The sequence below is a fragment of the Neoarius graeffei genome, chromosome 1 (genome assembly GCF_027579695.1).
Source record: "Neoarius graeffei isolate fNeoGra1 chromosome 1, fNeoGra1.pri, whole genome shotgun sequence".
In the NCBI taxonomy this organism is placed as follows: Eukaryota; Metazoa; Chordata; class Actinopteri; order Siluriformes; family Ariidae; genus Neoarius; species Neoarius graeffei.
The window spans coordinates 7,227,035-7,248,867 of record NC_083569.1 but is presented as its reverse complement, the minus strand read 5'-3'; the positions used below and the strand labels follow the sequence as shown (position 1 = coordinate 7,248,867).

The 21,833-nt window shown below is 40.2% G+C and overlaps 1 protein-coding gene across 1 annotated transcript; it reads right to left on the bottom strand.

Moving 5' to 3' along the window:
* On the bottom strand, positions 1–21,447 carry LOC132886567 (phospholipid scramblase 2-like). The gene is made up of 8 exons (XM_060921370.1): positions 21,438–21,447; positions 13,450–13,525; positions 13,343–13,386; positions 13,174–13,259; positions 11,267–11,309; positions 10,953–11,173; positions 2,309–2,470; positions 1–210 (listed from the first exon to the last, which is right to left on the bottom strand). The coding sequence occupies exons 1-8, from the start codon at positions 21,445–21,447 to the stop codon at positions 85–87; spliced, it is 768 nt and encodes a 255-aa protein (XP_060777353.1). The 3' UTR covers positions 1–84.
* Between the last annotated feature and the right edge of the window lie 386 nt (positions 21,448–21,833).

The following is a 21,833-nucleotide window of genomic DNA, read 5'->3' as shown; positions in this document are numbered from 1 at the left end:
GACCATACACTATGTAGTCTATTAATATCCACATTAATGACACTTACAATGAGGAAACAAGCGGCCAATACAACAGCCTTTATTTTAAACATCCAGATCCATGGGAAACTGGACACGGAAATTATCTGCATCTGTAAACATTTCTGTGTCCAAGTCTGTCCACTGTTTGCTTATCCTACCAATTACTGAAGCCTCGTCCAGGGATGTGACCTATCCGGGGGGGGGGGGGGGGGGGGAATAAGCAGTAGTGATTGGGTAATTGGCTGTACACTTACAGTCCTGTGCAAAAGTCTTAGGTCCATGTAAAGAAATGCTGTCGACCAAAAATGGCTTAAAATAATGAAATTAAATGTTTCAACATTAAAAAAAACTACTATAAACAGTAATCAGTAAGCCACAATAGTTGGTACGAGACGACCCCTTGCTTTCGTCTCAGGTCCAGTGAGTGCAGTTTTATAAGGAAATGAGCTGTTGGTTTTACCGAGCATCTTACAGAACCAGCCGCAGTTGCTTCTTAATTTTGCGCCAAAACCCAGTAGCCTTCATTATGTTTTCTTTTTTAATCTGAAAAGTGCTCTCTTATGGAATATGCTGCTCAGATGCAAACATTTTTCTCCTGTAACGTTTAATTTTGTGCTGGAAAACGAAATGAACGTTTTTATGTTTTGACTAAATGCAGAAGTCAGAAAATTTGGATGAAAAAAATAAATAGGGTGCCAAAGACTTTTGCATAGTACTGTACATCATCGACTGAATTTATATATACACACAGTAGTTTGCAATGTGTATATAATGTTTATGTTAATTTGGCCAGTTGTGGCTCCTGTGCTTTTCTGTTCGATTCATTCATTTACTAGGTATTCAGGCTATACTCTGAAAAATGTAAACAACAGAAGAGGATCCTCAAGAATCAGAAACTGCCAAAATACAATCTTAAATGCTTTGATAATATCTTATAAATCTCAAAATGACAAATTCTTGAAATGTCAAAAAAAAAATCTAATAAATAAATTAATTAATGGCAAAAGAAAATCTAGAAATGGAAAAAAATTGTCAAAAAGAAAAAAAACTTGCAAAATATTAAAATGTGCAAAGAAAATCTCAAAATGGAAAAATAAATGATGCCAAAAAGAAAAAAAAAACCCTGGCAAAATATTTAAATGTCCAAATAAAATCTCAAAGCGGCAAAAGAAAATCTAGAAATGGAAAAATAAATTATGCCAAAAAGGGGAAAAAAAAACCCTTGCAAAATATTTAAAATGTCCAAATAAAATCTCAAAATGGAAAAATAAATTATGCCAAAAAGGGAAGAAAAAAAAAACTTACAAAATATTTAAAATGTCCAAATAAAATCTCAAAAAACAGCAAAAGAAAATCTAGAAATAGAAAAATAAATTATGCCCAAAAGAAAAAACTGGCAAAAGAAAATCTGTCCAAATAAAATCTCAAAACAGCAAAAGAAAATCTAGAAACGGAAAAATAAATTATGCCAAAAAGAGAGGAAAAAAACTGGCAAAAGAAAATATTTAAATGTCCAAATAAAATCTCAAAATTACAAAAGAAAATTTAAAAATGGAAAAATAAATTATGCCAAAAAGGAAGAAGGAAAAAAAACTGGCAAAAAAAAAAGTGTCCAAATGACAAAAGAAAATCTTGAAATGGAAAAATAAATTATGCCAAAAAGAAGAAAAACTGGCAAAAGAAAAATGTCTAAATAAAATCTCAAACCAGCAAAAGAAAATCTAGAAATAGAAAAATAAATTATGCCAAAAAGGAAAAAAAATGGCAAAAGAAAAAAAAAATTGTCCAAATAAAATCTCAACATGACAAAAGAAAATCTTGAAATGGAAAAATAAATCACGCTAACAAGAAGAAAAAAATACTGGCAAAAGAAAATGTTAAAAATGTCCAAATTAAATCTCAAAATGACCAAAGAAAATCTCGAAATGGAAAAATAAATTATGCCAAAAAAAAAGGGGGGGGGGGGGGGAGGCAAAAGAAAATATTAAAATATCCAAATAAAATCTCGAAATGGTCAAAAGAAATTCTAGAAATTAAAAAATAAATTACACCAATCAATAAATAAAAAACACAGGCAAAAGAAAATTTTTAAATTTCCAAATAAAATCTCAAAACAGCAAAAGAAAATCTGGAAATGAAAAAAATAAGATCTCAGAGTTAAGCTCTCCAGATAAGTTCTACTCTCCCTGGTGGTTATCCAGAGTTCAGTGCCATAAAGTGTTGGAATTCAACCCCTCTGGTATGAGGCACTTCAGTAACTTGGCAGTTTACATTCTGCAGACGGAACCTTAAAAATGACGTCTGAACAGCAGTTCCAGTCACAGAAAGGTCCGATGATCTGCTGTACCGCTGTCCTTCTCTCATCCCTGACGGTGAACTTGGGGAGGAACAGGTGCCAGTCCTGCACCACGTATCCAATGGCGGTGCCAGGAGGGGCCTGGACCTCAAGCTAAAACACAGTGTATTTCATATGTAGTTGTAAATGTCAGTTCTCTATAAAACAGACAATATGTTTTCAAAGTGTTGTGAACTGTAAGCCATTATCTTTCAGGCTTTGCTAAAAGGACAATAGCAGGAACAGTTCACATACTGAATCTGAAATAAAAAGTAATACAAGTGGCATGAAAGGAAGGGAGGTCAACAAAACAAAGAGCTAAGAAGTGACATGGGAATAACGGAGCCTTAACCGCCATCACAACTGCCGTAAACAGGAAACCTCGAGAGTCTTAAGGACCTGAGAGCTAGAATACAGACAGAAAAAGGCATGGATCAGATTTCATTCCATTAAGAGCTTGATATTCACAAAGAGTCAGCGGTGTTTATTCATTTACAATTTTGCTACCTTGATATTTTGCAAACGTCATGAAGTTCTAATTCATAACTTAAATTCCATTAAAATACCAACGATTTTAAACGTCACTATTTGACAGATAGAAGTCGATGTCGCATTGATTTGCTCACTGTTTTCACTGCCCCATTTAGCGGCACAAAATTACTATTGCACCTAGTGGTCAAACATAGAAACTGCAACAAGTGCTAAGAGAGGCCCATCGGGGCAGGACCCACGCTGCTCCAGGCTCGTATTCTATGAACAGAAGCGTTGCCAGTCACAGGTGTTACACCAAGTTAGGCTAGTTTAAAAATACTTCACAGCTACCAAGATGTTTTACGGAAAATATTCAGAATTAAATCTAACATTTCTGCAAAGGCAAAGTATGTCGATGATGTACTACAGCATAGTGAAGCCATTGTAGGTTAAATAAATCAAGATGAACTGTGAGCTACTGCTCACTTACGTATCCCCCCCGCTCTCGCGTATCAGAACGCAAGCAATCGAAGGAATAGGACACTTATTATGAATGTTGACTTCAACAAATAATTAACCCTGAAACAAGTAAGTAAAGAGCAGTGTCTCTCCCCAGGGATTTCAAACAGCATCCTGGTAAACTGTCATTTTGCTTCTTGAAATAGCGTCAGAACCCACACTATAATGTTTCGTAAATACATTCAGTCGGTAAACAGGAAGTCGATGTGCGACAGACCTGAAAAAAAAAAAAAACGGTATACACGGTATAGAACCCCAAGCTGAAGCTCGGCACCAAATATCAAGCAGTTGCTGAGAAAAGTGTTACGAAAATTTTGTAAATCCACGCTATATGTTTCGTAAATACATTCAGTCGGTAAACAGGAAGAAGTCAATGTGCGACAGACCTGAAAATGATATACATGGTATAGAACCCCAAGTGGCTATGATTTGTGGTTGCTGAGAAAAAGGGCGTTTCAGGCGGACGGAGATATGGACAGAGGTAAACCAGTATTATCAGTATACACTGATTTCCCATGTTACTTTCCAGAAAACTGGCAAAGACCAGACAAAACAAGGAATCAATAAATATCATCAGAGCAGACTTGACCTCATTCTTGGCATTGCAATAAGGTCAGCCTACTGGGTTTGAATTAAACAATAGCTAACATTAAGCTAGCTGATACATCTCCTAACATTGATCAGCCAGCTAACTGCATGAACATTTCCATTGGGACAAAAAAAAAAACCTGTCCTGTGGGGAAATTTTGACTTACTTTCCGCTTCTTTGTAAAGAATGTCCTTATGTCCATTGTGTCTGGGGAGGGAGCAAATACTGCAAACAATTCATCATCAACCAAGAATACCCCATTCGGCTAAGCTTATTTCACTGTTTAGTTGAACATTAATTTAACGTGGCCTAGGGTTCATTTTGAGGGCATATAACAAAAGAATAAGGTTTTAGCAAAAGCTAGACATTGTGAGGTGGCAATGGGGCTGACGTTCCCTCCTCCACTTTCGAGCAGCCTGCACCTTGCACCAAAATTTCTCTGCTTGTAGGTAATGCCTGAAAATCCACTCCGGGTTTTCCGGTGTCGATCAAGTGGAATGCATTCTTTCACGAAGCAATAGAAACAGCACTGGTTGAGCTAATATTTTATGTTAAATGCAGGGGGGGTCCAAACAAAGAATTATGAAATGTGAAGGGGACACGTCCCCGCCACATTCAATGGTGGCGACGCCCATGGTCAGGAGAAGAAACCGAACTACTACAGAAAGCCGTTTTGTTCTAGATGTGGGCCTGGAAGTGAACTGCACCTGGGTTTGCTACACACTTGTGTCCTACTCCGTATGTAAATGATGTAAAGCCTTATTTCTAATTAAATCATTTGAATGTAGTGGTTAATGCAAAATAGCAACATTTCTGTTAGGACTATTGTCACATCAACGCGGGAATTTGCATGGCTCTCCAATACAAACGGAACCACTGGTAAAAAGCACAGCTCCCAGTCTGCGTCACGGCCTACAGACATGGCCACCATGGACTACGACACCCAACATACTCACCTGGTCAATGCTAAAATTAATTACACCTGAACTTAGTCACACAGTCGTAGCATTTAAAGACCTTTTAAGTATACTCAAACACTGCAACGTAGACACTCCAGTGTTCCCATAGCCATTGATACCAAGCCTTATTTCCGTGTGTCTGCTTCCTGGTTTTGCATTTTGCCTTCATTGCCCTGTCTGTACATCGCATATTGCGCTTGAAAAAGTGTGTAAGGAGCTTTTTTTTTCTCCCCAAATTCTGCCCTCTTTGGCTGAGTGAATTCCATCGCGACCAGCACTGTACAAAAGAACGCTTTCTGAGCCACGGGTTGCACGTTGCTATCCAATCCCATCTGGCTAGTTTAGAGGTCAGATCAGCACTGCATGCTGGCTCGCAGCAGCTCATTTTCAGGGACTGGAGTTGAACGTGGTGAAAAAAACCCGTCCGACCCTGCCGTAGCACATGTTCAATCCAAGAACGTGAGCTATAATGAGTTGGTGAGGTTGGAGTCTGCTTGACCCCAAATGAGCTTCTATGTTGCACGTACTCAGTTTCAGAATCAGTCATTTCAGTTCAGCAACATCTGCCAGGTAGTCAACCTGTCTGACGTAGTACCTCTTTAAAAGGGTTCAGTATGATGCAGATGTTTATCAGCATTCAACTGCACTAATAAAACAGCCAAAAAATAATCCTGAACCAGTTTTGGCTCCAACAATGGAAAATAGGAATAGTAGTCTCATATCTGTGAAGAATCTCAGTCATCCAGGTACATAGTAATCTGTGGTTGGTAGAAGAGAGCAACTGGACTTGCTTGAAGATTCTTGAAAACGTTTCGCCTCTCATCCTAAAGGCTTCCTCAGTTCTGTCTGACTAATGATGGCTGCATTGTAGGTGGCTGATAAAAGATGTCATGGACACCCAGCTCTGTTCAATGATGGTCGTTCCAGGTTGACAAAAATGAACGATCCTCTCTGGCAGCCTACAATGCAGCCATCAGCATTCTGATTCGGATTCTATGATGATCCATGAGAGGATAAATACTGGATACTCCCTATTAGTCAGACAGAACTGAGGAAGCCTTTAGGATGAGAGGCGAAACGTTTTCAAGAATCTTCAAGCAAGTCCAGTTGCTCTCTTCAACCAACCACAGATTACTATGTACCTGGATGACTGAGATTCTTCACAGATATGTTTCTACTCACTTTGGGATGAGTTCCCTTCGACTGGTGCGGGAGTATGAGAGGACTTCCAGAAAACTGGCAGACATCTTAGCCAGAGAGGATCGTTCATTTTTGTCAACCTGGAATGACCATCACTGAACAGAGGTGGGTGTCTATGCACGGGCGCAGATAGAGGGGGGGATGGGGGGGGATTCGTCCCACCCAGATTTAAATTCACCTCGTTCAGTCCCCCCCCACTTATAGGGAGGAAAAAACGTCTATGCTGTCTTTCTTTGCATAAGGCAAACCTCACGGAAAAATCAAAAGACTTATTACCATTCGGTTTATTGAGGTGCACCGCAGTACAGACATAGTTGCAGCTGCGCAGACTGCACAGGTTGCAAGCTCGAGCTTGGTTGCTATGGTTACCCACAACAAGTTTGACAGGCATATCGGGGACAGCTCCTCCTAGTTCAGGACCCCAACACGGCATGATGAAGGGTGCCAAAAGGCAGAAAACGATTGCATTGTTTTAAAAAAAAAAATGACTAAGTAAACTGTGCCTTACTTTATCATACCACCTTGCAATTTTTTGATAGTCTGTTCAAAGAAATGTCGTAGTGAAAGTAAAATCGTACGGAGTAGAGATGCCTTTCTGGTAGCCTCCTTCTTTCGGCGGTAGCCTGTAGATACAGTGCTCAGAAGGCAGTTTTAATGTTTAATCTGGCGTTCCCTGCCATAATTTCAGCGAGCATATTGTTTCATAAGGAAACTTTGCGAAGAGTTGTTGACTGACTGCCGCTCACGCAACACACAGGCATAGTTAGAAAGTCAGGATGCACTGGTTTACACTTTACACACACACACACGTAGCCCAGCCTCTCGCTATGGTTAACAGTTGGAACTTAGCGGTTTTAAAACTAGTTTTGCAATTTCTGTGCGTGATGATAATGTGTAAACTTTGGATTTCCATAGGCTATGTTAAAATGTTATCATTGTCCTGGCCTGCAGGTAGTTCCTGGTGATCGCAGTGAGGGAGGTGAAAGAACATGTATACACACTACCCTTCAAAAGTTTGGGGTCACCCAGACAATTTTGTGTTTTCCATGAAAAGTCACACTTTTATTTACCACCATAAGTTGTAAAATGAATAGAAAATATAGTCGAGACATTTTTCTGGCCATTTTGAGCATTTAATCGACCCCACAAATGTGATGCTCCAGAAACTCAATCTGCTCAAAGGAAGGTCAGTTTTATAGCTTCTCTAAAGAGCTCAACTGTTTTCAGCTGTGCTAACATGATTGTACAAGGGTTTTCTAATCATCCATTAGCCTTCTGAGGCAATGAGCAAACACATTGTACCATTAGAACACTGGAGTGAGAGTTGCTGGAAATGGGCCTCTATACACCTATGGAGATATTGCACCAAAAACCAGACATTTGCAGCTAGAATAGTCATTTACTACATTAGCAATGTATAGAGTGTATTTCTGATTAGTTTAAAGTGATCTTCATTGAAAAGAACAGTGCTTTTCTTTCAAAAATAAGGACATTTCAAAGTGATCCCAAACTTTTGAACAGTAGTGTATATATATATATATATATATATATATATATATATATATATATATATATACATACACACACACACACAAAATGGAATCATTTGCTGACAGCTTAGTCCCCCCCAGTTCAAAAATCCTATCTGCGCCCCTGTGTCTATGACATCTTTTATCAGCCATCTACAATGCAGCCATCAGCATTCTGATTCGGATTCTATGATGTAGGTATCATGCCGCCATCTTGTGTCAGAACTACAATTCCCAGGCAACTTCCGTGTGACCTACGTCACGCGTGGGCGGGATCAACTACGTCAGTCTGCCATGCACGCATAAATCCAAGCGGAAGTTCCACCATCTTGCTCTCTCACGTCTGGCTTCCGATGGATCTGGATGTATAAAGAGGCGCGCTCTCCACCCCAAAAAGACGTCTTCTTTCTTGCAAGATCCATCACTCAGCGCGATTTTCCTTCTTACCCTTGGCAAAGGTAAACTCTAGAGTCGCGCGATCTTTAAACTCAACCTGAGTTACAACCGGTTTACTTGCATTAGAAGTGACGTCACGACTGCAGCCCAGGCAGTTAAAAGTTAAGAAGCGATTGAATCCTTTTTAACTCAAAGCGCTGTGCATCTTATTCTGATCAGAGACTTTTCCTCACGAACGCTGAGGTTCGGACCAAGAACCCTCTGCTTTCCACGGGAACCACCCAAGTGCTCCGTTCGACCCGAAAGTTTCTCCGCCTCCATCACGAGCGGCTCACGTGCTCCCACGGCGAGGCCCGAGACTACACCGGCGAATAGTTCTTCATATCTTGCTAAAGGCAGGATTAAGTAAGATTTTGGCATTTGGGCATAATTAGGATAGTCTTAGGAATTTGCTTTTATTTGAAATAGTGTGAATTTAAACCCAGGTTTATTGTTACACTGTTGAACACGCAGCGTGTTGATTTATTTTGGTTCTATGTTCTCTCAATTGTTTAACAGATAGGCTGCGCATGCTTCTCTCTTTTATTCTTTACTACTAACATATAGTTCTCATTATTATACATCTTGATGTCATTAAGATTTCAGTGGATTCAGTATGGTTATGAGCTAGTGGGTTAGCTACAGCTTCGCTTTTGTCTGCTTAGCAACACAAAGCTAATCAAGGCCTACCATGTGCTCAGCAAGCCATCAGGCCTAACAACACACTTTAGCTAGGCTATAGGGCCGTTCACAAACACATACTAGCAACACAAGGCTAATCTAGGCCTCCACCACGTGTAGTTAGCTACACGAGGCTAAACACAGAGCTAATCCTTTGTTCTGTTTAGATAACATTCTTTTGTTTAGCTACCAACAAGCTAGGCCTCCACCACGTGTAGTTAGCTACACGAGGCTAAACACATGGTCAAGTCCTTCACACTCCCTCTCTCTCTCTCTCTCTCACACACACACACACACACACACACACACACTTCACTGCTTGTATATATTGATTTATCTTTTTATCTTTGTATAATAAATTCATTTATTAAACAAACTGTGTTTATTTGTGTGAACAACATCTGAAGTCCCCAATTTTCTCAAAGAATTCAAAAAGGGTGCAAATGTTATATAATATGGTAAGTGATCTTAATAATTTGGAAATGTACCATAATTTAGCTGTTTGGTAATTTATTATTAAGCACCAGGATTAATGGTATGATTCACTAAATGATTCCCTAAATGATTCATTGAACAATTCCCTAAATGATTCACTAAATGATTCATTGAACGATTCACTGAACGATTCACTTCAAATGAGAGTGATTCTATGGTATGATTCAATTCAAACGAGTCAAATTAAATGATTCAATGGGATTGATTCATTTTAATTATTGACCTTCAAAATTTAATGAGACTGATTTAACGAGATTGATCACTTAATATCAATAATTAACTGATTGCACCCACATATGATGATCCATGAGAGGATAAATACTGGATACTCCCTATTAGTCAGACAGAACTGAGGAAGCCTTTAGGATGAGAGGCGAAACATTTTCAAGAATCTTCAAGCAAGTCCAGTTGCTCTCTTCAACCAACCACAGGAATAGTAGTCTCATCTCATTATCTCTAGCCGCTTTATCCTGTTCTACAGGGTCGCAGGCAAGCTGGAGCCTATCCCAGATGACTACGGGCGAAAGGCGGGGTACACCCTGGACAAGTCGCCAGGTCATCACAGGGCTGACACATAGACACAGACAACCGTTCACACTCACATTCACACCTACGCTCAATTTAGAGTCACCAGTTAACCTAACCTGCATGTCTTTGGACTGTGAGGGAAACCGGAGCACCCAGAGGAAACCCACGCGGACACGGGGAGAACATGCAAACTCCGCACAGAAAGGCCCTCGCCGGCCACGGGGCTCGAACCCGGACCTTCTTGCTGTGAGGTGACAGCGCTAACCACTACACCACCGTGCCACTCTGGATGGAATAGTAGTTGACTACTTTTTTGTTAATTGAGCAATTCCAGCGTTATGGACGTGACACTTGAAGTCAAAATGGCAATAAATGACCCAGTGCATGTTTTATTGTCTCCCAGTATTTAAACAGGTGTTGCATATTTTAAGGCTGTACCATACTGGAGAAGTGATAGAACAAGAACAATTCCCATAGTACATCTAGGGCATGCCAGAAAACGCCAATAAAAGATGCGTTATGGATGTGACAGAAAAAGTATCACTTTTCTTGGGTGACTGTACATTTTTATCAAACTCTGTGAAATTGTAAACCTAATGTCGAAATGGAGATATCCATTTGATAGAGGGGTCCAAGGTGAATATTAAAAAATCTTTGTTTAAAATATTTTGTATTTCATGCAGAGTTTCGGAAGGAAAAGTCAGCGTTATGGATGTGACGAAATTGCGTTATGGATGTGACGCGTCTGAAATAGACATGGCATATGTTTAGAAAATCAGCAATTTAACCACCATAACCCTTTGAAAAACTCTCTAAATATCAGCTAAAACTATCAAAGTTCTTAAATAATATTTAGGATGGCTATTGTTTTGCTGTTTTGTGGATTTTAGCATACATTTCTGTGGCTTGTGGCAATAATATAGAATTGTACATGATCAAAGTTGATTTTAGCTTGGGGTTTACATTATAAGAAAGAAAGACCGACAGTGACATATTAGGTTGGTTACAAATTGGTTCAACTTGTTCATATCTGTAAAATACAGGCCTAGGTGAGATCTCTGGGAGTGGTTTTGATGTATTACATGTTGCTTTATTTTTGCATGGTGAGGTTGATATTTACATGGAATTGCCCAATTACTAGTTGAATAGTAAAATGGTATCCTCTTAATTCAGTCCACTTCCTCGTGTACCTCCCGTAGGCAGCATAGAAACCAGCAGCTGCTGCACTTTAAAGGCCGTGTGAGAGTGAACACTTCCTGTCCCATGTCGTCCTGGAGGTGGATGACAAAAGAGCGCACAGAACTGCAAACTAACCGCATGCAAGAGACACTCTCTTCTTCAGCAAGCCACACTTGCTGTCCCAGGCTGTTTTTCACAACGTGCTGGTTGTTGGTCTCCCAACCCAAAATAGCTCAGAGAGAAAAAGACAGAAATAAAAAGAAGTTTCACTTCTGTATTTGGTGTTGCGGTTAGTAATTAAATGAGGAATAGTTTTGTTTCCTACCTTCGATTAATTCCACCTTCTGATGGACAAGGAGCGGGTCAACCTGCGTGTGATAGTGTAATTAAAGCTAGACTGCTTTTCAGATTTTTCAAGTGTAGGTCATAAAAAGAATTTTCCCAGACGCCCAGTTATTTTTGTTTATTGGACCGATAGCTACTTAGTTTGAATCACAGACTTCTAATTTTATTAGGGTTTTTTAAAATTTAAATAGAACAATTAATGAATTTAAGGCCATGTGGCCCTAAATTCTCCACGATTTTTTCCTGCTTCACCATGACCCAATTCAAGATACTATGTCATGCCACCATCACGTGGTGGGCTTTCCCCGTTTGCGCAAGGCATTGTGGGATACAAATTTGAAACAGGAGAGAAAAATGGAAGACGTGAGCGTGCAAATGAAACGTGAAAGACCGACTACAGTAATGGAAAGCAAGAAGAAAAGACCAGTGGCGGTTGGCCCATAAAGGGCGCTCGGGCGCCGCCCTCCCAGATGTGGAGGGGAAAAAATATAAATTTTTTTTTTTCACAAATTTTATCATCAATGTTAGTTTTACTTAACAGTGTGTGCCTACATGCAATCTGAATTATTTAAACAACATTTCCACCAACTGACACTCATTCAACAATGAATTTCCACCGACAGACTCGTATCATTTCTCTTCTTCGTCAAAGCACCCCAGAAGTGCAGTGAAATAGCCAATCGTGTATGGTTGCTAGGGAAAAATAATAAATATTTGGCCAATCAGCATTGACGAATTTAATGGTTTTGGGGCGCTGGAAATTTCACCCCTGCTACAGAAAATGTAGGAAAGTTTTGGATCGCTATGGTGATAAACTTGAGGTCTCAGGTCAGTCAGTCAGAGAGATGATGGCGATGACAATTGAGGGGCAGCTTCCACCAAATTCGGCGAGATCTTTGTTGAACTACCCTTTCACGAGAAGGACGATGGTGGAAAAAATCCGTGTTAAGGAGCTGCGACCCGACAAGCTCGAAATAAACATCACCCAGCCAACCAAGGAGAAAGTTAAAGCTTACAACAGGACCCAATGCATTTTTTTTGTTTCCTTTTCAAAAATGACAGGTGTGATTTGACGTGGACGCAGTCTGGACAAACTGACTTAAAGCACCTCTCCGAACGCATCAAGAAGCAGGAAAGATCAAGAGTACACATGGAAAACTGCGTAAAGCTAGCTGTGCTCGGAAGAATTAGCATAGCGGTGCAGCTACACGATGGGCACCGCAGTGCTGTAAGAAGGCACAATGAAGAGGTTGATAAAAACCGTAATATTTTATCCAAGATCATCGATTGTGTTAAATTTCGTGGTGCTTTTGAACTAGCAATGCGGGGACATGATGAAACTCTTGTCTCTCAGTTCTGAACTGGACAGTAATGTCAAATCCTTCACACTCGCTCACTCTCTCTCACACACACCCAGAGTTGAAGCTGTTCTCCAAGCCGGTGTGCAGGACTGATCAACAGTTACCGCAAATGTTTAGTTGCAGTTATTGCTGCACAAGGGGGTCATACCAGGTACTGAAAGCAAAGGTTCACATACTTTTGCCACTCACAGATATGTAAAATCGGTTCATTTTCCTCAATAAATAAATGACCAAGTATAATATTTTTGTCTCATTTGTTCAACCGGGTTCTCTTTATCTACTTTTAGGACTTTTGTGAAAATCTGATGTTTTAGGTCATATTTACGCAGAAATATAGAACATTCTAAAGGGTTCACAAACTTTCAAGCACCACTGTATGCCACAGCAGTTTGCTCACAATTCCAATTTTTTGTTTATTAAATGGACATGCAGTTTTTGTCCATTTCTAGTTGCATGGTAATGGTGTGAGCATTTTGCATTGTTTGAGCATTATTCCACTGAGATTATAATTGACACAGTGCTTCACCTGGGTTAAGTACTCCAGTCCAGGTGGACATCCAAGTGGTCTCTGAGGGACGGGTATCATCATGGGTATCTGACGTGGAACATACCCTGACACACAAACACAGAGTGCAGTCTCCCTTGCTGAAGGGGTACGAAGTTGCGTAAAGTTGACAATGCATTTTAAAATATACCTGGTGGAAAGGCCATCATCGCAAGTACCTGAGGAGGCACAAAACTTGCAGGGAAGGAATACTAAACTTTAAATATACACCTCCTCACAGCAAACTGTGATGGAAACGCACCTGGTGGCAGGGGAATCTGTCCGTTTGAGAAAGAGTTGCTGTGAGGATCGGTGCTGTAAGCTGTGGTAGAAACTTTAAGAACTATTAGTAACAACACTAGCAACTAACTACTTTCACAACCCCAATTCCAAAAAAGTTGGAACGTTGTGTAAATTGTAAATAAAAATAGAATGCAATAATTTGCAAATCATGGAAACCCAATATTTCATTAAAAATAGTACAAAGACAAAATATCAAATTTTGAAAATGAAAAATTTTATTGTCTTTTGAAGAATATATGCTCGTTTTGAATTTGATGTCAGCAACACGGATCTGGCGACTTGTCCAGGGTGTACCCCGCCTCTCGCCCATAGTCAGCTGGGATAGGCTCCAGCTTGCCTGTGACCCTGTACGGGATAAGCAGCTACAGATAATGGATGGATGGATGGATGGATGGATGGATGGATGTCAGCAACACGTTTTAGAAAATTTGGGACAGGGGCGTATTTACCACTGTGTTGCATCACCTCGACTTTTAACAACACGCTAAACATTTGAGAACTGAGACCAATTGCTATAGTTCTGAAAGGAAAAAAAAAAACGTTGTACAGTTTGGGGTTTCCTCGGTCACATTTTGCACTTCAAAATGCACCAAATGTTTTAAACAGGAGACAGGTCTGGAACGCAGCAGGCCAGTTTAGCATCCAGACTCTTACTACGGAGCCATGCAGTTTTAATCTGTGCAGAAAGCGGTTTGACATTGTTTTGCTGAAAAAAAAGAAGGCCTTCCCTGAAAAAGATTTTCTCTGGATGACAGCATATTGCTCTGAAACGTGTATACATCATTCAGCATTAATGATGCCTTCCCAGCTGTACAAGTTAGCCATGTCATGTGCACTAATGCCCCTTCATACCATCACAGATGCTGAATGCTTTTGAACTGTGCACTGATGAGCTGGATAGTCCGTCTCCTCTTTAGCCTGGAGGACGTGGTGTCCATGATTTCTAAAAAGAATTTCTACTTTTGATTCACCAGAACTCAGGACAATTTTCCACTTCGCCTGGGTCCATCGTACAACCCCGATTCCAAAAAAGTTGGGACAAAGTACAAATTGCAAATAAAAACGTAATGCAATGATGTGGAAGTTTCAAAATTCCATATTTTATTCAGAATAGAACATAGATGACATATCAAATGTTTAAACTGAGAAAATGTATCATTTAAAGAGAAAAATTAGGTGATTTTAAATTTCATGACAACACCCAGGGCCGTTGACAGCTTTGGCTGGGCCCGGGACAAAATAATCTGAGTGGGCCCCCCCCAAATAATCTGAGTGCCCCCCCACACACACACACATACGCACGCACGCACATCGCCACACAGCAACCACCCACACCCAACCCCTCTTTTCACAGTCTCCATTCACTCCAACCCTTAAATAACAGGTATTCCAAGCCCATTATAACAGTCAACCATTTTATTTCAACATATTTACAGTTTGAACATTTCCTTAGTCTGCAACTATTCAGGTGCGAAATGCAATGCGCCGGACTTTTGCTGTGCCAAAGTCGTCAATAAGGTCATTGAAGTCCAGCTTCTTTGCAAGTTCGCACTCTATAGATTGATTGATTGATTGATTGATTGATTGATTGAGGAACTTTATTAATCCCCAAGGGGGAAATTGAACGCCACCTGACCATACATACAACACATAACAGTAAGACAGGACAACCACATCATAAATAGAAGGAGAAATATAAATAGATAAAGATATAAAAAATAAAAACAGTATAGAGAGCATAGCCAGCCCATTGAGCCTCTCCTGTGACATGTTTGAGCGCAGGTAGTTGATAAACCAAAATGATTGCTTACGGGATGGAACTGGGCCTCAATGAGAACAGAGTTATGGCTTTCCCAAAATCTGAACATAGAAGCATCACCACTAGTGATGTATACAGTGAGTTTTTCAGTGTATTTTTTTTGTCTTGTTTTTCATAAACATCCTTTCCGTACTCGATTTAGAATGTTACAAAAAAAAATTGACACCCTCCCAACCACGTAACATTAGCCTATCTGACCTGGGGGCTGACACGTTTATTACGGATAAACCAAAAGGATTACAACGTTCCCTGGATATAGAACTGGACCGAGAAGATTTCAAAATCTTAACATGTAAGCAACAACAATAAAACAGAGGTTGTTTTATTCATTTAGGGCTTATTAGGCTACTTTCATTAATTGCGCTTTTCATACAGGCCTATCATTTTTCACTTGAGCAAGGGAATTGCTTGAAGAGTATCCAGTCTAAGCGAAAGTTTAATGTTTTGCAACAGACTAACCTCAAAACACCCCATTTATAGCCCATTCGTTACATTAAACTCTATCTAGCTGGCAATTTCACATGCCGTCGTATCTACACGGGATGATTTCCAACAAAATAAGGTTTAATTAACAAGAGGCAGCGTTCCACGGGCTTTCAGCTAACCGGAGTCCAGCTCAGCGCAGCTCAGCAAGCGTGCCTAAAACCAGGGTTCGAATTATAAATTTGACCCTATGGGGGTCTCTATTTAAAAAAAAAAAAAAAAAAAAAAAAAAAAAAAGCAATGCATACTCGCTCTCCTGGACCAGCACACTTTTGCGCACTGCAGTGCACAGCTTTCACACACAGGCGTGCGCATGCACGCACGCACACACGGTGTTGCATATATATATATATATATATATATATATATATATATATAGTTAAACAAATTATATATATATATATATATATATATATATATATATATATATAGTTAAACAAATTATATATATATATATATATATATATATATATATATATATATATATATATATATAGTTAAACAAAGGAAGATCGTTGTGAGATAGAGGACAAGTCTTCTTCGGACTTAACTTCACATTCGATTTCGCAGGCTGCAAATTTCAGTTTGCGCGCATAGTGGTGTGGTGGTGAAGTACAGCCGTACATGTTGCGGTTTAATAACACGTTCAATACAAAGTTATGGCTGCATGGTGATCAGAAATGAAACCAGTTTTATTTATATTTATATGGTGATATAGGCTATTCAAGCTTATTATGGTGATATATGACGTATTTGAGAGACTTCCACAGAAAATTAAGTTTGCTTCTTTCATGGGAGCCTGAGGGAATGGGAACTCAGCTCCCATTGGCTCCCACGTAATTCGAACTATGCCTAAAACATTTGGATATGATTGCGGGCCAATGTGCTATTCTTTGCTTCATTGAGATATATGCAACACAGTGTTATTAAACCGATATGTTTATGAAATAATTCAATGCCCTGTGCATTTCAGTGTTCACTCAGTGTACCCTGCTATCCCCTACTTTATAATTATGAATGGTGCGTCGCGCGTGCTGGGGTTACATTACGGGGCTGGAAAAAAGTTATCTGTGTCTTACCTGGCTCAGCTGCCCCACTGCCTTCACCACCTGCTGCATCATCTGAATCTTTTCTAAAATATCTATGCAGTGAGCCCCTGAGGCTCTTAGCTTCTTCATCTCTTTTTCTCTTTTCTTTTCTTTGCTCCTGACTTGTGCATGTTGGCAAACGGGCTCGCACGCTTATTGTCGAAGCGTTATGATGGAATAGTGCCGTGTTATTTAGCGCCTTAATCAAAGACCAAACCATTTCTGCATTAGGGGTGGTAGGTGGGTTCTTGAATCTATTTTCGAAGACAATAAAGGCAAAAGAACCAGAAATCATTCATTGAATGCAAATATAGCACATTTTTCTCCCCCAAATCAACACATTTTGAAATGAAACAGAATGATTAATGGCATCTTCATGAGGGACCAGTTCTGGGCCCCCCTCATGCCTGGGCCCGGGACAAAATACCCGGTTGTCCCCCCCTGTCGACGGCCCTGACAACACCACATCTCAAAAAAGTTGGGACAAGGCCATGTTTACCACTGTGAGACATCCCCTTTTCTCTTTACAACAGTCTGTAAACATCTGGGGACTGAGGAGACAAGTTGCTCAAGTTTAGGAATAGGAATGTTAACCCATTCTTGTCTAATGTAGGATTCTAGTTGCTCAACTGTCTTAGGTCTTTTTTGTCGTATCTTCCGTTTTATGATGCGCCAAATGTTTTCTATGGGTGAAAGATCTGGACTGCAGGCTGGCCAGTTCAGTACCCGGACCCTTCTTCTACGCAGCCATGATGCTGTAATTGATGCAGTATGTGGTTTGGCATTGTCATGTTGGAAAATGCAAGGTCTTCCCTGAAAGAGACGTCGTCTGGATGGGAGCATATGTTGCTCTAGAACCTGGATATACCTTTCAGCATTGATGGTGTCTTTCCAGATGTGTAAGCTGCCCATGCCACACGCACTAATGCAACCCCATACCATCAGAGATGCAGGCTTCTGAACTGAGCGCTGATAACAACTCGGGTCGTCCTTCTCCTCTTTAGTCCGAATGACACGACGTCCCTGATTTCCATAAAGAACTTGAAATTTTGATTCGTCTGACCACAGAACAGTTTTCCACTTTGCCACAGTCCATTTTAAATGAGCCTTGGCCCAAAGAAGACGTCTGCGCTTCTGGATCACGTTTAGATATGGCTTCTTCTTTGAACTATAGAGTTTTAGCTGGCAATGGCAGATGGCACGGTGAATTGTGTTCACAGATAATGTTCTCTGGAAATATTCCTGAGCCCATTTTGTGATTTCCAATACAGAAGCATGCCTGTATGTGATGCAGTGCCGTCTCAGGGCCCGAAGATCACGGGCACCCGGTATGGTTTTCCGGCCTTGACCCTTACGCACAGAGATTCTTCCAGATTCTCTGAATCTTTTGATGATATTATGCACTGTAGATGATGATATGTTCAAACTCTTTGCAATTTTACACTGTCGAACTCCTTTCTGATATTGCTCCACTATTTGTCGGCGCAGAATTAGGGGGATTGGTGATCCTCTTCCCATCTTTACTTCGGAGAGCCGCTGCCACTCCAAGATGCTCTTTTTATACCCAGTCATGTTAATGACCTATTGCCAATTGACCTAATGAGTTGCAATTTGGTCCTCCAGCTGTTCCTTTTTTGTACCTTTAACTTTTCCAGCCTCTTATTGCCCCTGTCCCAACTTTTTTGAGATGCGTTGCTGTCATGAAATTTCAAAATGTCTCACTTTCGACATTTGATATGTTGTCTATGTTCTATTGTGAATACAATATCAGTTTTTGAGATTTGTAAAATTATTGCATTCTGTTTTTATTTACAATTTGTACTTTGTCCCAACTTTTTTGGAATCGGGGTTGTAAAAGAACTCGGACCCAGAGAAGGTGGCGGTGTTTCTGGATATTGTTTATATCTGGTTTATGGTCACTGAACTGCTGGTTGTCCAGGTGGTGCTCTGAAAACAGTGTGAGCTTTATGGATAATTTGACTAATTTTGAGGGCACTGCTAGCCTGTTAGGGCAGGATGGTATCCATCCCACTCGGGAAGGTGCTGCTCTCATTTCTTGCAGCATAGCTCATAGTCTCAGAACAGGCCTAGTTAACTTCTGACAATCCAGAGCCAAGGCCAGGGAACAGACGAACAGGCTAAACCGACTGTCTGCTAGCTGCAGAGTGTCGTCACTCAGGTTTCGCTATATTGAGACTGTGTGTTCCCCCCGAGCCAAACAAAAAATTAGAAAATGCTCAGAAAGTTTGTTCTAGTAACCTAATTTTATATTAATTAGCTCATACTGACTGTACAGCTGCTGCCAGAACCTTTGAGCTAAAGGTAAGGCTATTAAATATCAGATCTCTTGCATCTAAAGCGCTAATTGTTAACTAATTTATTACTGACCAGGAGTTTAATGTACTATGTTTAACAGAAACATGGACTACGCCGAATGAATATATAGCATTAAAATGCAGCTAGTCCTCCTGGATACGGTTGTATACTGTACACCAGCCTTGTCTAATTGGCAGAGGAGGCGTCGTCATCGTTATTTATTATGATTATCTAGGTGTAACACAAAAACCTGGTTATAAATTCAATAAATTTGAAGTTGTTCATACTAATATAATGTATGTAGCCTCGAAAAATAAGTTTACCCAGTTAATTCCATTACTTATTTACAGGCCCCCGGGGCCATATTCGGAGTTTCTTTCGGAATTTGTGGCTTTCATCTCAGACCTGATTTTTTCCTTCGATAAAGCTTTAGTTGTCAGAGATTTTCATATTCACTTCAATAACCCTCAAGATCCTCTGAAAACAGCGCACGTGTCCATTTTAGATTCGGTAGGGTTTAATCAGGACATCATAGGACCTACTCATAATGGTGGTCACACTCTCAATCTAACATTGAAAATGTAGTCACACTTTCACAGTCTGACGTTACCGCACGCAGATCATTCTCATCTTATTCAAAATATGTCTGAGCCATAATCCTCACCACGCTACTGTGTTAAACGTACATTCACATCAACTACTGCACAGAGTTTTATAAATGATCTCCCAGAGTTATCAACTTGGACTGGATCACCGTCAGCCCCCGCAGAACTTGATCAGGCAACTGAATGCTTAGAGTCAATGTTCCGCTATACTTTAGATAATGTAGCTCCACTTAGATATATCGATGAAGAGTTTTGCACTCAAATTTCCATCAATGAACAGTTTATAACGTCAACAAAACAGACTTCCTGTTAAAACTATAATGATTTTTCCTGTTTTCACAGTTATACTTTCTGATTCTGTAGGACACTGTTATAGAAGAGAGTTATTTATAAAATCACATTATCTGTTAACACCCAGATGAGGATGGGTTCCCTTTGGAGTCTGGTTCCTCTCGAGGTTTCTTCCTCGTGTCGTCTGAGGGAGTTTTTCCTTGCCACCGTCGCCACAGGCATGTTCATTGGGGATAAAAGTAGCTCATGTTTAAAGTCTTTCATTTTCTGAAAAGCTGCTTTGCGATAATGTCTGATGTTAAAAGCACTATACAAATAAACTTGACTTGATTTCATTCAATGTGAATTACAAAGACCGTTGTGGTTGTGTGAGAGAAAACCCCAGATCATCAGATAATTTGTAGTGACAATGAAATGAGGAAGCTTGTATGAACTAATCAGGGACATCAGTGGACATGTTTCCCCCCCGATTTAAATAACTGCCATGAAACGTGCATAAACACACATTACTAAGCTCGTTCTTTATAATAGTTAGCAAAGTACTTGAGTGACTTTGGATGATGTACACTTGGAGGGGAAAAAAAACCCTACAAATTAAATTGTATTAAATCTTGGACCTTATTTGCATCAAAGCTGTTTGATTTAACCCCCAAAATAAATAAATCAAGCCGTGTGTGAAATCCTGTGGCTCAGTTGGATGAGGTTTGCCTCCAAATCAGGCAGTTTCTGCTGAATCAAATCCAGTACATGTCTGAGGATGGACATATCAGAGGAAGTTTTAGGAAGGGCCGTATGTCCGAGTGCAATAGAGGAGTTCAGGCCCACTTATCTTCTCATACACCCCACCACTTCAACTGCTTTCATAGTTCTTTGCCCAACAAGTATGGGAAGAAGCCAGATTTGAAACAAAACAACTTCCGAGTTCTGTTGTAGGACCTTTGTCTTTGAAATGTCAACCAGAAAAAAAATACAGCCCATGTACATTAGAGAAAATAAAATGAAACAAGAAAAACAAGAATAAAGACTGTATGTAAAGACAAAACAATTCCACACCAATAATAATGAATATTCCTTGTTGGCAAATGAAGAAAGCTGCCGAAGTCAGGTCAAATTACCGTACTTTGCTTGCCAATGAAGAATTACACCACTGGCACCATTTTTAGTAGCTTTGCCAATCTGTACTATTCAGGTGCCCAAGTGGCATCATATGGTTGAAGTGCATTGGTGCACAAACCCATAATCAAAACCTTAGACCAGAATAACTTGCCAAATGGCAAGGAGTTGAGCAAGACCATTAATGGATCAGCATCAATGGACAAACACTATAAACTCCTCACTCACCTGGGATCATGGGTACAGTGCCTGGAGGCCTAGGAAGTTCTCCTGATGGATCAAATATAGAAGGGTCAGCAAAGGTTAGCATGGATTTGATCTTCTACCTTCCTTCGCTACTGAAAAGGCATCATGGGGAAGGCATGGCCTAGAGGTTAGAGAAGCAACTTTGGGACCAAAAGGTCACCGATTCAATTCCCTGGACCAGCAGGAATGACTGAAGTGCCCTTGAGCAAGGCACCTAACCTCTAACTGCTCCTCAGGCTGCCTACTGCCATGGGTAAATCAGGGTCCTGTTGTATGCGTCACTTTGGATAAGAGCACCTGCTTAATGCCTGTAAGGTGATCTGAGGTAATTGCTTTTATGGAAATAATTGTCGTCTCTCTTTCCTGGTGTTGTAGGTG

Bases quoted from the DNA above. Each gene is read 5' to 3' on its own strand.
- LOC132886567 (XM_060921370.1), bottom strand. The intron at 13,387-13,449 runs GTTTCCATCACA...CTTCCCTGCAAG, and splicing joins ATTCCCCTGCCACCAGGTGC to TTTTGTGCCTCCTCAGGTAC. The intron at 211-2,308 runs GTTCCGTCTGCA...CCCCCCGGATAG, and splicing joins GTTCAGACGTCATTTTTAAG to GTCACATCCCTGGACGAGGC.